This window comes from Lactuca sativa, chromosome 4 (genome assembly GCF_002870075.4).
Source record: "Lactuca sativa cultivar Salinas chromosome 4, Lsat_Salinas_v11, whole genome shotgun sequence".
NCBI lineage: Eukaryota > Viridiplantae > Streptophyta > Magnoliopsida > Asterales > Asteraceae > Lactuca > Lactuca sativa.
The window spans coordinates 165,228,080-165,245,729 of record NC_056626.2 but is presented as its reverse complement, the minus strand read 5'-3'; the positions used below and the strand labels follow the sequence as shown (position 1 = coordinate 165,245,729).

The 17,650-nt window shown below is 33.1% G+C and overlaps 1 protein-coding gene across 1 annotated transcript; it reads left to right on the top strand.

The window, feature by feature from the left end:
- The first annotated feature begins 8,474 nt into the window (after window positions 1–8,474).
- LOC111908591 (telomere repeat-binding factor 5) lies at window positions 8,475–12,283 on the top strand. The gene is made up of 6 exons (XM_042901876.1): window positions 8,475–8,691; window positions 9,942–10,036; window positions 10,127–10,217; window positions 10,532–10,621; window positions 11,597–11,849; window positions 11,933–12,283. Exons 1-6 carry the CDS (start codon window positions 8,542–8,544, stop codon window positions 12,028–12,030), a joined length of 777 nt encoding a protein of 258 aa, XP_042757810.1. The 5' UTR covers window positions 8,475–8,541; the 3' UTR covers window positions 12,031–12,283.
- Window positions 12,284–17,650: the final 5,367 nt, after the last annotated feature.

The following is a 17,650-nucleotide window of genomic DNA, read 5'->3' as shown; positions in this document are numbered from 1 at the left end:
AAGGGACCTAATCTAGGATTTTCATCGGGACGGACATCACTGTTAAGGGGTTTCCTCAACGATAGATATCCTAAAGGCAACCATGAGGGGGATAGAGTACACCGGTGAACACATCGTTCACAACACCTACAGGTTATGAACCTGATAGCGTTCCACTGGACTGTCTAGAAAGAGTCCGTGGTCGTTATCCATACTCCGCTGAATAACTAGATCAACAACAATAACAACAACATCGAGGCCTCTCATCTGTTTATTACACACCAACTATCTACCCATGTTCTACCCAACATATTAGTAGATAAAATATATATTTTCATACATAGTTTAAAACTTGTATATCATTTTCATTCAATATATATTCCACATAATAGATGAGGCATACCCACATAACACGTATTTCACAGAAATCAATTCAGATCTATGAGATGGAAGATGGTGAACATACATTCACACACATAATGACAAATTCTACACATAACACGTATTTCGTATAAAATACTCCATAATCATGCGTTAGAAGAAAGTAACTACACACTCACACATATAAACAACAATATACTTAATACACTCGAACCATACTTGTATTATTATCGTGTTTATGAAAGGTAGTATACACTCACTTGATCAGAAGACGATCGGACAGCACTACGACTTGCAGAAGTAGTAATCCTCAGCAGATCTGGAAGATCTTCACAAAAATCGAACTTCTCGCGGGCAGAGCTTCGACTCGGGAACCGCACTTCTCGGGAACTTCGGGATCTCGGGACTTGCCTCGGGGCTCGAGAATAATACCGGGGCTTCGGGGTATTTCTGGCACGCAAAACGATGCAAAATGGGAGAAAGAAGAGAGAAAATGAACAAAACTCTCGGCTTCCCTCGCAAGCCTTTTATAGAGGCTGAGCCTCGCACGTACGCGGGGCATACAGGTCCGAAATCGTCACTGCGTTCGTCATCCGAAACCACTTGCTGCGAGTGTCGACATCTTCGGAGAACGCGGGGCATACTTTGGATCGGACCGCTGACTCCCCTTCGGATAATGCCGAAATTTCCAATTAAAAATAAATACAAATTAATTAATAAACTCCGGAAATTCATATCTTCTTCATACGAACTCCGTTCTCGCCTAACTTTTTATCGCTTCGATACCAACAACGAGACCTTCGATCCTCGTTTAGAATGCTTCGGCTAAAAACCGCTCGATCTCAAATCGAGTATTTCAGGTTGCATACCGCAAAGTCGAAACTTCGACAAATCATAACTTCCTCATACGAAGTCAGATTTGGGCGTTCTATATATATTCGGAAACCTCGTTTCAACTACTACAACATTATCCAAAGATATTAAGTTTATTTTACACTTAAATTTTGACGCTTATTTTTATTCTTAATTAATCAAACCACATAATTAAGCAATTAAGCACAAAACACATAATACTCAAATAATACACTCTTATTATTTCAAAACGGGTTACAAAGGTTAACATAGACTATTATATTGCTAAAAATGGCAAGCCCGGAAACACAGGCGTTACATCAACGATCATAACCAAATAATCATACGGCAAGTCCACCATCTTTGAGCAATCGATAAGATCTTGAGTTCTTCTAGAGAGATAAAAGTGATAATCAAAGATATCTATATAGAGAGAAAGTGATACAAAAAAGTATTCTAGAGAGAGAAAATCGAATTATTGATCAAATCAAGGAAAATTTCAATTTCTAGAATACAAAACACTCTCTGAACACGAAGATCAATAAGAACATAAAGAATCACCAAATCTAAAATATCATCATGGATCAATTCTTGATCAAATCAAGAACACCCGCTCTGATACCAATTATAGTGGTGTCGATTATGATGACAAATGCGGAATTTGAAAGATCTAGTGAATCATCATTCAAATCATGAACACATGCAGTAAATAAATATGGGCTTAAGCTCTCATTAGTTTTTGATAGAAAGAGTACAAATGGGTTTGCTATTTCTCTCTCTAAAACTAACACTCTAAAATGATCATTACAAGTTCTTACATAATGAGAGTCACTCACTTCCTATTTATAGGAAAGACTCAACCCATTTACACATACAAGAGGGTAAGCCACATCCAAGCATGACTTTGCACCCTAACACAGAGCTTGTTGGAACATAGTCGACATTCCGAACAACAAGTCAGACGAGATGCTCTTTATCCGTGACTCCTTATTTGATCACTTGAAAGCTCAAGCTCCCACAGCTGACACCTATGATGCCCTTTTAAATCAAATTAACCTGAGCTTCCAAAAGGTACTCAAAAGGCTCTCCGAAGTCAAAGAAACAACCAGAGTTGCCTCAAAAGTCGGGCCATCAGATGCAAGAGGGGGAGAACCAAGCCAGAAGGATCGTACCATTTCATGGAAACCTACCTTGGAGTTCAGACTTCGAGATAAGTCTGATGACGATGACATTTAGGTTCTGTCCATGGACCCTCCATTTAAAGAAGTTGATGAAGAAGTTGAGTATATCACCAATGTTGTAATTGGAATTCGAGCTCCTCAAAAATTTATGGCTAAATTTCTTTCAAAGGAAGAGAAAAGGATATGGTCCACTGTTACCTGGCCATTATCCTTGGCAGACATTCTTCAATGAAGCCATGAATTGGCTAGAGAAAAGACTAAGCTCACAATCGACACATTCCGAGCCACCCAATCTATGTTTCCTCCTATCCCTTCTCCAAGAATAGTTCCCATTGATGATGGTTCTACTCTTCGGAAACCTAATGACATTTCGGAAGAGCCTTTGATTCCTCCTCCACCAGAGTTCACAATCATAAAAAAAAAATCAAAAAGTCATTTCTAACTTGAACAAACAACATTAAGATAAAGGGAAAAAGCCTATCTCGAAACCTCACAACCCTGAAAGGACATTCAAGATGTCTGAAGGATGGTCACAAGCCCAAATCGATCAGGCCCCTGAAGAGAGCATTCATATCCAAGCTCTAAAATATAATTCTAATCCGTTGTTGGGCATATTCCCACTTTTTCATGAAGGGATAATCCATGATCAAGACATTGTGCCATTCATGTATTATGATCCACCCATGCAAGATGCAGCCCAAATCGATCTCTCAGTTTCTCCCTTCGGAAGATATTACATCAAGTTTGCTCCACTTCAACTAGATGATGATCCTAAAACAATCATCAGAACTGAGAGAGAAAGATTGAAGACATTCTACTCAGTCAATGCACGACCTCAAAAGGAAGTGTGGTCTCGAAAGAGAATCACAAAAATTGTAGGGTTCAGACGAAAAGTTCAAAGGAAGTTTGACATGAACTTCATGTTGTACAGGTAATACATTGATCGGAAATTCTCGCTTCCCTTCCATTAATCCGCATTCAAGAACCATTCAAAATGCGTCAAACCCAAACCCTAGGTTCTTTAAAGAGGGTCTTGACCCATTAAGCCCTAAAACTCCTACAACAACGTCCCAAAACACAAATCTGATGTCTCAAGGTTGGCAAAACACATAAAGTTTCCAACTGTTACCTCCATGCATGATAGAACACACTCTAAGGCTCATTAAATGACTTAATAATGGTCTTATTGCATAAATAGGACATAAAGACCAATAAAGTTTGCAACTTTAAGCCAAGAGATATCATGAAGGGGTCAGATCTAACTTATCAACCCTTGAAATCCTCATCTTCTTGGACAACTCAACCAAAACCCCCAAAATCAAGCTTAAACTTCAAGTAAGGATATCTAGATGAATACATGACAAGGTGACAACTTTATACCTTAAAAATGTTGCCTTCGAAGAAGAGTTTCTGGATCTAAGGTTCTTCCTCCAAGCAAGACGCATCTCTCTTCCTAGCTCCATTCAAGAATCACAAAAAACAACTCTCTAAGCTCACCGCACACAAGCTTGCAAGAAGAAACACGAATCTAGAGTTTTCTTGACAGGGAGGCTGGTAAGGAGGCCAGCCAAAAGGGTTTAAGTCCTTTAAATAGGTTGCAACACCCTAAAATTAGGGTTTCATCATTAGCCGTCAACTCATCGATTTGGGTCTCCCCGACTCAATGAGTTGGATCCTTAAAAGTCGTGGACACAAAAGTCTCTACACGACGAGTTGGAGCTCCCCAACTCGTTGAGTTCCCACAAAATCCCCACAATCGAGAAATGAAATAATACTTGGACCAATCGTTACAATACATGTTGGTTGCAAAATCAAAGACTTACCTGACACAGATGGGTATAATCAACCCTTATTTTGTTAATCTAAAAATAACCAAAAAATAGGAACATAGTATGAAATACTATTTTAACGCCTTTTTCCCCTGTGAAATTGATTCCATTGTGCAAAAATGATGACATTTCAGTATACTAAAATACACGACATGGTAGAGTGTAAACCTTGGATACATAATCAGGGATGTATGTTATAACATATAGTTTAACTTATGTAATTTTCTTACGGTTGTTGTTTTTTACTTTTACATGTAAACTATTTGTATCGATACTGAAGTCGATGTTTATTATAACTCTATGAACGACTCAAACGATGGGAAAGATAGTTAAGTAAGTTATGAAGCATTTCTTATGATATAGAAAATATTATAAATCAATTACTTTCTGATACACTTTTGTCTCCTTGGTATTATATGATGTAGGTGGTAATTAAAAGCAATATACTTTGTGATAGCAATTTACTTTGTTAGGACATTTACGAAAATGAAAAATATAGGAATGAATTTGGGATGCAACAAGACAATAGCTTTGACATTTTTTGTAATATTTTCCTGTTTTGAACTTGATTTCATTTGATTGTGTTTTAATCAAATGCTATTCTTTCATTTGGTTGTCTTTTAATATATTGTTATTCTTTTATTCATTCATATGTAATATAATTTGATAGATTTGCCATTGTACCTTGCTAATATGGGAGAAAATGAAAGAAGGATGTTGTAGAAGACCGTAAAATCAATCTATTGTTTTTACAATTGCCAACATATCCACCGGATGAGTATAACACTAGTAAATATTAGTAATATAATTTAGAAGCCACATTATAGTATAAGATTCAAGGATAAGAGAAGCAACTTAGTTATATTATATAAGGGAAAAATCAATGGTTTGTATGTTAAGAAGTGTGGGACAAATAGGAACATCTTTTTTTCTAAATTACACATGAAATTGCCTTAATTTCCATATGATATGTATTAATTTTAATAATTATTATCTACACTTGCAGGATAAATGATGTAACCTTAGTTATCATGTGTCAAGCAGTGTTTGGCCAGCTCCCGAAAGCTCATCAGATAATAATTATAAGGAAAGTGAGCCTTGGTATGTATATTTTCTCATCATGAAAATTATGACATATTGTCATCGATTTTTTGGTGGATTCTTAGTTTCTTAATGTTGCTATTCTATTAGGTATCATGATATGATTCTTGAAGCACTTTCATCTCTGGAGAACCCAGATGGGATTGATATAAATTCATTTCATTCCTATATTGAGGTTTAATCTATAGATCAATAGTTTTGTTTTTTACATATGTTAAAGTAATTTATTGATTTTCTTTCTTGTTAATGTTCTTTCTTAACCATATAGTAGAGCATTAATGCAAGAAATCTCACAACAAATTCTAAAGATATAGATGCTTGAATGTTTCCTATTCCTTATAGTTATAGATTATGTCTTTGTGAACCTTTTATATGCTTATTCAAATAAGTAGATTGTTTGGTTTAAAAACTTTTGGTTAGTCTATTAATAAAAACAGATAAACGATGATATTTTTAGAATTAATTTCATTCTGTTTTCACATGTTGCAGCAAAAGTCTGATAAAAAGTTGTCAGAAATTTTTAGTACTTATTTGACAACAAAGCTCAGGAGAATGGCGACACATGAGAAAATTGAAAGGGTGAGTAGTTCTATTCATGAATCCTTACCATGCTTTTTAAATGTGTTCGGCTAATGATTTGGGAATCTATATTCATATGAGAATGTAAAGAACAATTTTGGACTGTTAGGTTTAAAATATCAATGATTATTATTGAATCTTTAGTATTTCAAACTTTCCAAAATTAAAAGTATTTAATTATGGATAAGAATTGATTGTGATTCTCATCATAATCATTAACTCGTTTGATCTGACGCTTTCAATCGTTCTTACCTTCAAATAATAGTTGTGATTCTTAAAACAATTTAACCCTCTCTTTTATATATATATATATATATATATATATATATATATATATATATATATATATATATATATATATATATATATATATATATATATATATATATATATATATATATCTTTTTCATAGTCATGAAAAAAACTTGTTTGTGGCCATGTCTCTCTCTTTTCGTCTTGATTGATTTCATTTTCGAAAAAATATAAAATTTTCATAATTATTGTAAAACACCTTTTAATTTATATAAATAAATGGTAATTAAAATGATAACAATAAAAAAATAACCAAAAACAATTCTTATCTTTAAATATAATATACAACTATATACTATTAATATAAGTTACTAAGTTAATATCCTAACAAGTCCCAACAATGAAAAAAAAATAATTGGAAAGTGCAAGTTATATTAAAAGTTAATATGTTGTTGGAGGTTTTTTAATTTATTGAAACATTGAATGATTATATAATGTTTTTTATATGAATGATTAAAATTTTAATTTATCCATCAAAATGAACAAAGACCGACTTAAAAACAATATTTATGTCCTGAAAAAAAAATGATAAAAATTGAAAACACTCTAGGGCCTAATTTTCGGACGGTCAAGTTTGATCAATGTTGAACTATTTTGTCCATATCTACTCAAGATCTTCGATATCAATGGTAATCTTTACAGGATCAAACATGATGTGCCAGTGGATCATGAGAACAACAATGATGAGCAATTTTAACATGTGCTGAGATTAAGAGTTACATTTGATGACTTGAAGATTTTGGAACATGATGATATGTAGAAGACCTTCTTATTGTTATGTTTGAAATTCTAATTAGCGATTTACCTCTATCTCTTCATTGAATTGTTAATCTTTGGTATACTTTTAACATTCAAATTTTAAATTTGTTAAAAGATGTGTTGTTTTGGGATGTTTTACGTACACAATCTTACTGAAAATGGTTTTTAATGTTTTAAAATATTATTACGAACTTCCCATACAAGTGATGTATCATACAAGTAGAGGTACACCAAAATTGACAGGGTTTAATGCTCTTTAGCATTATAAATATGGTGGTTTTATATGGAACTATGCTCGTAGTCGAAGGATGAAAGAACATTGAAATCGAGATATTGCAGTTAATTTTGAGAGTGATTGATGATAACACAAAAGGAAAATGAGTATCTAAAGCTTTGATACAATATTATGATGGATATAAGATTGATTCAATAATCAACCGAGATGGCATAGCTTAGGTAAATACATGATTTGGTTTCAAAAGATCATGTTACAATCAATAATTATAACGAAAAACATAATTACACTTATCTATCTAGCAATGTTAAAATAGAAAAAAAAAATCTATATAGTATCCAACATGCACATAATATATTAACAACCTAAATGAAAGTATGTAGTCGAAAAAGTAAAAAATTCTAACTTGAAATTCAATAACAATTGATCGCTATTTTCTACAACATTAAATAATCACGAAAATTATTTATAATTATGTATATATATATATATAAAAAAAAAAAAAAAAAAAAAAAAAAAAAAAAAAAAACTATTTAATTTGTATAGTGAATATCGTATATTATTTAACAGATTTTCTATTTAGTTATTCTATTTTTCAAAGAACTGGATTTTATCGCTACAAAAAACAAAAATAAATAAATAAATAAAAGCTAAAGTTCTAATAGAAAGATATTACATTTTAGAGTTTGTCATGTTAGGGTTGGATCTGCAAAACAATCAAACAATTTTATGATCTCTCCTAGTAAAAGCCCGGTCTAAGATAAAACCAAACCATAATAATTGAGTTTAGCTCTAATAATCTATTTTGTTTTTACTTTTTCTTTTGTTAAAACCCACTTGAAATTCAATTTTTTAAGAAAAAAATCCAGCTCATCATAGACATTTGAAAAATAGTTTGGTTCCTTTGTTACATTCTATTGTGTCAATGTTTTCTTAGTTTTTTCCTTTTTCTTTCTCACCGATCTTTTTTTAGATAAAACATGCTTTCTTAAATCCTATTTCTAAATTATTTATTTTGTCTGCGCCATAGAAATTAAACTGTCAACCATTTACAAATGATACAGCTGGAACAAAACTATTGGTTACAAAGTAAAAAATATATATAAATAAAATAGATAAAGATATTTTGTTTTTATTTTGGGCCGAAGGACCCACATTATATAAAAACCTACTTCACTTGGTCGTAGGGTTGTGAAAGTCGGCAGACATAAAACCGAACATCCTCGAACACTGTTCCCATTTACTCACAATCTGCACACATAGGGATTTTCGCTTCTCTCTCGATTCATATACACTAAATCCCTTCAGAAAACTCTGCCAATCAATCGAGTGAATGGGGACCCCAAGAAAGATGTGGACATTGGCGGAAGAATCGGCCCTCCTGGCTGGAGTAGCCAAGCACGGTGCTGGAAAATGGAAGACCATCCTCACCGATGAAGAATTTGCTCCTCGCCTAGTTAATCGATCCAATGTTGATCTCAAGGTTCATATCTCCTCATTCTTTCTAATGTACCATCTGTTCTTGCTTCAATCGTATGTTTGCAAGTTGACAACCTTGCATTTTGATTTATTGATTCGATTCTGCGATGTTTTCATGCAAATCGGTTTAATTTTTGATCCTTTGCATGCCTTCATGGTATATATATATATATATATATATATATATATATATATATATATATATATATATATATATATATATATATATATATATATATATATATATATATATATATATATATATATATATATATATATATATATATATATATATATATGTGAAGACACACACGAAGAGGTTTCTAGGAAAAGCCATATAGTCGAATGTTGCGTTTTGGCTAACCTCAACACTCTTATAATTTTCCGATCTGGAGCTTCTAATATATAAAATGACCAGATCTATACTTATCGAGCTTAAAGTAATATAGACACAACAATGTTTGTGTAAATTTCGCAACATAAAAATTATTTGGTTTAATGTGTAAAATTTAGGGTTTCTCATTGGATATGTATGATGCAGATATCCAAGGTTCCAATGGATTGCATGATTCGTGGTCTTTAGCTCAAGTAGTATTAATTTATCTTTAAAACAAATAGTTGTGAATTTTATATATACCACTTACAAGAAAAAAGAAAGTTGTTTATTACGATTTGCATATAATTTTTAATGATATATTCTTTTGATACACTATTAAAAAAAAGGTGAAAGTTTACATCTGTCCATTCAAGTATTTTAAACTCTTAGATTAATGCATATATGTACTTGTTTCACTTTCAGATTTGAATATCTGAAGGGTTAATTTCTTCTTCATGTTATGTTTAGTTATGTATGTATATAATTATCTTTGATAAATTCAACGGGATGTTCATGTCTAATTAGCTGGAGAACAAAATCAATGGGACGTTCATCATTGATAGTCGTAGAGATCAATCTGAATATCTAAATATGTCGTTATATTCTCTAAAAGTTGATGAAAAATTGAGTTTACATCCATAAATACAGTTATTTATAACATGATATACAAAGCAAGTTTAGATCTACATCGACACTTACAATTAAGGTATTGCAATCATTGTTGAATTATGACGTTCTTGCCGTACACAAATCGAATAGGGTACAGACATGAATTGTGAATATTGAGGAGGAACATCTTTTTCCTAAATTACACATGAAATTGCCTTAATTTCCATATGATACGTATTAATTTTATTAATTATCATCTACACTTGCAGGATAAATGGCGTAACCTTAGCTATCATGTGCCGAGCAGTGCTTGGCCAGCTCCCGAAAGCTCATCAGATAATAACTATAAGGAAAGTGAGCCTTGGTACGTATATTTTCTCATCATGAAAATTATGACATATTGCCAACGATGTTTTGGTGGATTCTTAGTTTCTTAATGTTGCTATTCTATTAGGTACCATGATATGATTCTTCAAGCACTTTCATCTGTGGAGAACCCGGATGGACATGGGATTGATATAAATTCAATTCATTCTTATATTGAGGTTTAATCTATACATCAATAGTTTTCTTTTGTTTACATATGTTAAACTAATTTATTAATTTTCTTTCTTGTTTATGTTATTTCTTAACCATATAGTAGAGCATTAATGCAAGAAATCTCACAAATTATAAAGATATAGATGCTTGAATGTTTCTAATTCCTTATAGTTATAGAGTATGTCTTCATGAGCCTTTTATATGCTTATTCAAATAAGTAGATTGTTTGGAGTAAAAACTTTTGGTTAGTCTATTAATAAAAACAGATAAACAATGATATTTTTTAGAATTAATTTCATTCTATTTTCACATGTTGCAGCAAAAGTCTGATAAAAAGTTGCCAGAAGTTTTTAGTATCTATTTGACAACAAAGCTCAGGAGAATGGCGACACAAGGGAAAATTGAGAGGGTGAGTAGTTCTACTCATGAATCCATACCAAGCTTTTTAATTGTGTTAGGCTAATGATTTGGGAATCAATATTCATATGAGAATGTAAAGAACAATTTTGGAGCGTCAGGTTTAAAATATCATAGATTATTATTGAATCTTTAGTATTTTAAACTTTCCAAAATTAAAAGTATTTAATTATGGATAAGAATTGATTGTGATTCTCATCGAAACCATTAACTCGTTTGATCTGACGCTTTAAATCGTTCTTACCTTCAAATAATAGTTGTGATTCTCAAAACAACTTAACCCTCTCTATCTCTCTTTTATATATATATATATATATATATATATATATATATATATATATATATATATATATATATATATATATATATATATATATATATATATATATATATATAAAATAAATCTTTTTCATAGTCATGAAAAAAAACTTGTTTGTGGCAATGTCTCTCTCTTTTCATCTTGATTGATTTCATTTTCGAAAAAATATAAAATTTTCATAATTATTGTAAAACACCTTTTAATTAATATAAATAAATGGTGATTAAAATGATAATGGTAAAAAAATAACCAAAAACTATTTTTATCTTTAAATATAGTATACAACTATATACTTTTAATATAAGTTACTAACCTAACAAGTCCCAACAATGAAAAATGTTTATAGTTGGAAACTGTAAGTTATATTAAAAGTTAATATGTTGTTGGAGGTTTTTTAATTTATTGAAACATTATAATCTGTGAATGATCATATAATATTTTTTTTGTAGGAATGATTAAAATTTTAATTTATCCATCATAATGAACAAAGACGGACTTAAAAACAATAGTTATGTCCTGAAAAATTATGATAAAAATTGACAACACTTTAGGGCCTAATTTTCGGACGGTCAAGTTTGATCAATGTTGAACTATTTTGTCCATATCTACTCAAGATCTTCGATAACAATGGTACAAATAAATATGCAGAATGGTAATCTTTACAAGATCAAACATGATGTACCAGTGGATCATGAGAACAACACTGATGAGCAACAGGAAGTCAACAACAATTCTGAAGAAACAGAGGAAGATTTGGCATCGTATGCTGCCTATCAAGTTGCTGTGGCTGAAGACGCACAACGTAAAGCAATAGAAGCATGTAAAGAGGTAGATCGCTTGCAGAACCTTGTTGAAGAGAGTATGGCAATGCTAAAATTTGCTGAAGAGGCATATGAAATAGGTCAATTACATTATGTTGCCTTGATTATTAACTAATCTTCATATTTTCTCTTTCATAATATAACTATATATTTAATATTGCAGTTTTAAGAGACGGGTTTGTTCTGCTTCGTTGTGATTCTTATAGTGTGCATGAGTCAAGAAGTGTTTCATCGAACGATGATATTCCGAAAGAGGATTAGAAGATTTGGATCCATTAATTTTTTTTATATCCTTATAGTGTTGTGTGCATGGTTATTGGTTAGTCAAAATGTTGTTGTCTGTTGTGATGAAATTGTTGTGTGTTATGGTGAGTCAAAATATTGTTGTGTGTTATGGTGAGTCAAACCTATTTGTTTGTTGAAACTAAGTCATTCCGCCAAACTTTCGGGGTAGTATATGACTACATGTATGCATCCAAATCTATTTTATGTTGTATTTTGTGGTTTTATTTAGTTATATTTTCTTATAAGGGTAATTAAGTAACTTTAGCATGATAATGAAATTAAAATCCATTAATTCATGGAAATTACCATAAAAATCTCTTTGACCAACTATTTAACCCCAGCCTCCATATCATACGTATTCTATTTCTGCCAACTCCCATTTTCTTATTGATGAATGAACATCGTCTGATCAAAAAAGGTAGTCGAAACCTCTTGCTGCAAATTTGTTTTCACATTTCGTTGATTAAGAAGACTGTAATATTTAATATCTATCGCTCCTACCGATTTGTACACATGGTACTGACCAGACAAAATGAAGATGTTATTATCGGCGACTCCATCTCCAATCGAAGCTAGCTTCTATCTCCAATCAACTCAATTACATAACAAAATAGCCACGTTCTTTGAGTTTAATTTACCAAACTTGCAATTCCATTCCATAGAAAACAGATTTTTTTCTTCTTTTTTTCCAACTAGCTAATTTCTACAACTTCAGCTTTTAGTTTTAGATTTTTATAATGGTGTTGAAATATCTTGTTGTTCATATGAATTTGATGTTGATGGTTCTAAATTGGAATTTTTTTTCATTCATGATTCATTGAAAATGTGGTGATTTAGGGAGCGCCCTTAAAGTGTTTGATAAAATGTCAAAGAGAAATATGGCAGTCTCAGATTATATTCATGGTTAGTGATGGAATGTTTATTGTTGTGCATCTCATCTTCAAAGGTAAACAAAATCAAAACAGAGAATTATGTTATTCTATCATACTTTAAATTTAGAATTCCTCTCATTTTTCTTTCAATATTGAAAGAGAGGAAATCATTTTTCGAATATGAAATATATCAGGTGCTGGTTGGACGATTAGAGTTGGTGTTTGCATTTTGAAGGTATAGTTTCTAGAGAACATTTTGGCCCTGCTCTAGCATTTTCTTTCTGTATTTTAAAATGGGTTTATTTTTGTGAAATTTAAATGCATTCTATAGTGTATTCCCTTTAAGATAATTAAGCTAATTCTGTGAGAATGTTTTTTTTTCCTCATCATTAGGTGTTTATTCTTATCTACAATTGTTTCGTTCTTTAAGAATACATATTTCATTCTTTAAGAATATTTTGTATCTAATGTATTCTTCTATTTGAATAATGTGTAGAGAGTATTATAATCTTGGAGAATCACATAAGAATAATTATGCCAGAATTGTATTTCCGGTATAATCACATAAGAATGACTATGGTAGAATCACATAAGAATTATTTTGCAAGCGTTGTATTGCAATTGGCTGATATTTTAACATGAATTTTGTTTCTTATGTTTTTCAGATGTTTCAAGTTTTACCTAGGGATCACTTACCATCCTCGAGTTTATCTCCTTTTGCAGCTCCATGAATTTTGTTTCTTATGTTTATTTTAAACTATTAAACTCCGTCTTGTATAAAATTTGTATTCAATTAAAATTATTGGTTTTGATAATATGTGTTTATAATATTATGTTCATAGTTGTATACCATTCTGACAGAATTACAGAACATCATTCTAATAAAATAAGATTCTGATCGAATAAAATCGATTTATCCTTACAAATTACGTTTGAATTTGAATTAATTTGAAAAAAATCATATTTTTTAAATCAAAATCATTAATTATCCCATGAATCTCGATTTTTCCTTTTTTAAATTTGTCTCAATTGACTAAAATGCCCTTATGCTGAAATTTGTGTGATTATATGGTACATGTTACCCTATTGTAATATCATAGACCCTCAGATCATGACTTTTGATTCTGTTTCATCTGGTGGTCCATATCTGTGCATTCTGGCACACAATAGTTAGTAAGAACAAAATAACCTAGACCTATATATATATATATATATATATATATATATATATATAAGATCGTGAAGTATTTTTAGATTAGAAATTTTCGTTTTAATCTTGGGATCATTGTTAGTACAATTGTTAAGGCAAAGGAAATAATTTCATATCAGTGAGTTGTTAATGATTTTAGTGTCATCACTTATCAATACATTCAGTGTTAAAAGGATTTTATTCGAGACCGGATGAGTTCCATTTGGTTATATTCTGAAGTAGGAGCTTTCGAGTGCAGACTAAATAGCTAAAAGGGATCAAGAACACAGGGGCCCAACGGCAGCTCCCATGGTGGGGTTTCAAGGGGCATCGCCTTATGGGGGTCTAGGAGCAAAACCCCTATAGGGGTCCAAAGGACAGAGCCCTAGCAGGGCTCTTTCCTGAAAAATACCATATATAAAAAATGGTCCCAACCAAATTTTCTAGCCAAAAACCCAATGTTAGTGTCGATTACAAAAGTGGGTATGTCGTTTTCCTTCCTAGCCATCATCTTCTACATATAAACGAAGACTTGAATGTTGCAGAAGATATATACATACGAGAATCCTAGTTCTCATCCATCATATATATATATATATATATATATATATATATATATATATATATATATATATTCGATGGGTCCAACTTCAATGATTGGATCCGCAACATTCGCATGGTCACCCGTTACGAGGACAAAGAGTATGTTCTCGATAAGGAGCTAAAAGAGGTCAATGTGAACACTACCACTCCTAAAGAAATCGTTGCTTACGAGACTCATGAGCGAGATGCTACGAAGGTTGATTGCGTCATGCTCGCAACGATGAATGCGGAACTCCAAAAGTCCTACGAGGACTATTATCCCTACGAGATGCACCAAGATTTGATGGAAAGGTACCATCAAAGTGCTAGGCAGGAACGGTATGAGATCATCACTGCGATGATCACTACCAAAATAAAGGATGGAGAGTCCATCATGGCCCACTTGGAGAAAATGCAGAGATACATGGACCCCTTGCTGAAGTTAAATGTTAACTTCGATGAGGAGCTAACCATAGATATTATTCTACACTCGTTACCTCCTTACTACGACTAGTTTCGTATGACCTACCACATGAACAAGGAGTAGGTCACTCTAAGTAAGCTTCAAGGCCTGCTAAGGACTGTTGAGAGTAGTCTAGAAGGCAAATATATTGCATCTACTCCTACTACTATTGCCCTTGTCTTGGAGATTGGGCAAGGAAAGGGAAAGAAGATGAAGACTCCTTCTAAGAGCCACAAGGGAAAGTCTTACAATGGTACCTCTTCTAGTGGAACCAAATCTGGTTCTGCTACTCCCTCTTCCAACCCGAAGGAAGCAGAGTGGTACTACTGCCACGAGAAAGGGCATTCGAAACGAAGCTGCCCGAAGTACCTGAAGGACATCAAGGATGGGAAGATAAAGCCATCCTTCACAGGTATTTATACTACTCAATCTAATAACTCATCCCATGCTATATCTTGGGTCCTCAATAAAGGATGTGGTTTTCACATTTGTTTTGATTTGCAGGGTCTAATAAGAAGTGAGGATGTGGAGCATGGGAAGATAAACTTGATCATGGAGAATAGGAAAGCGTCGCCTGTCACCAATATTGGATTTTACTCTTTAGTGCTTAGTAGTAGGTTAGGTATAGATTTGAATAATTGTTGTTATTTGTTAGAAATGACACAAAACATTATTTCTTTTCATGGTTTGTATAAACAAGGTTTTAGATTTTCGATTAATAATGAAAAATGGTTATATTAATGCTTTCTTGAATGGTACTTTCTATTTTGAAGCATTGCCTTGTAATGGAATATATGAAATTGTGATGGTTGTAGGCAAATTAGGAAATGATGTGTTACATATTGATTCTTCCAATGGTTTGGATAAAGCATGCTTGTGGCATTGTCATCTTGGACATGTCAACAAGAAGCGCATAGCCCAATTCCAAAAGGATGGAGTGTTGGAGTCATTCGACCTTAGGGACGATGACACGTGCGAGTCTTGTTTACTTGGAAAGATGACCAAAGTCACCCTTCACTGGCACTTGTGAAAGGGGTGAGGTTTTATTGGATCTCATACATACCGATGTATGTGGGCCCTTTAGATCCACCACAAGGGATACGAACCACTTCTATGTGACTTTCACCGATGATTATAGCAAATATGGGTATATCTACTTAATCAAGCACAAATCAGAAACCTTTGAAAAGTTCACAGAGTTCAAGAAAGAAGTGGAAAATCAGTTGGGCAGGAAAATTAAGATGCTCCGATCCGATCGAGGAGGTGAGTACCTTAGTATGGAATTCCATGACTACCTCAAGTAATGCAGAATTGTTTCGCAATTGACGCCACCTAGGACACCGCAGTTGAATAGTGTGGCTGAGCGGCGCAATCGAACCTTGTTGGATATGGTCCGTTCCATGATGAGTCGAGCTTCGTTACCTATCTCATATTTGGGGTATGCCTTAGAGACTGCCGCCCATATCCTTAATCTAGTCTCGACTAAGAAGGTTGCCAAAACACCTTACGAGATGTGGACAGAGAAAGCTCCCTCGTTTGCACATATCAAGGTTTGGGGTTGCGAGGCTTTCGTAAGACAAGAGACTCACGACAAGCTTGAACCTTGTAATGAGCGGTTTATTTTCATCGGCTATCCATAGAAGTCCTTTAGATATCTCTTCTATAGACCGAGTGACAATGTTGTCTTCATTGCGAGGAATGGGGTTTTCCGAGAGCGAGAACTCATTTGCCGAAAGGGCAGTGGGAGGAAAATTGATCTTGAAGAGCTTCAAGAATCAATCGATGAAGGAACCTCTAACACTGGCTCTCAACCCGAGGAGGAAACTCATGTTGAACCGATTGACGAGTCCTTACCTCTTAGACGTTCTAGTAGAGTTAGTGTTCCACCTGTATTATATGGTTTCTATATAACTGTTGAGGGTGATACATTTACTAGTGATAGTACACTGATAAATTTGGATGAACCTAACACCTACAAGGAAGCCATGGCAGGCCCGGAGTCTACAAAATGGAAAGAGGCTATGGACAGCGAGATTCAGTCCATGTATGACAATGAAGTTTGGAACTTGGTTGACAATGTACCGGATCGTAAGACAATCGGGTGCAAGTGGATCTTCAAGAAGAAGACCGACATGGATGGGAAAGTACACACGTATAAGGAGCGATTGGTTGTGAAGGGCTTTACTCAAAATCCCAAAGTTGACTATGATGAGACCTTCTCACCAGTTAAGAAGATTAAATATATAAGGTTTATGCTAGCCATAGCTGCGTTTCATGATTATGAAATATGGAAGATGGATGTCAAAACCACTTTCCTTAATGGGAAGTTGGCTGAGGATGTTTACATGAGTCAGCCAGAGGGTATTTTCAATGCAGAGCACTCTAATAAAGTTTGTAAGCTTGAGAAATCCATTTATGGATTGAAACAAGTGTCTTGCAGATGGAATCTTTGTTTCGATGAGAAAGTCAAAGAGTTTGGTTTCTCAAGAA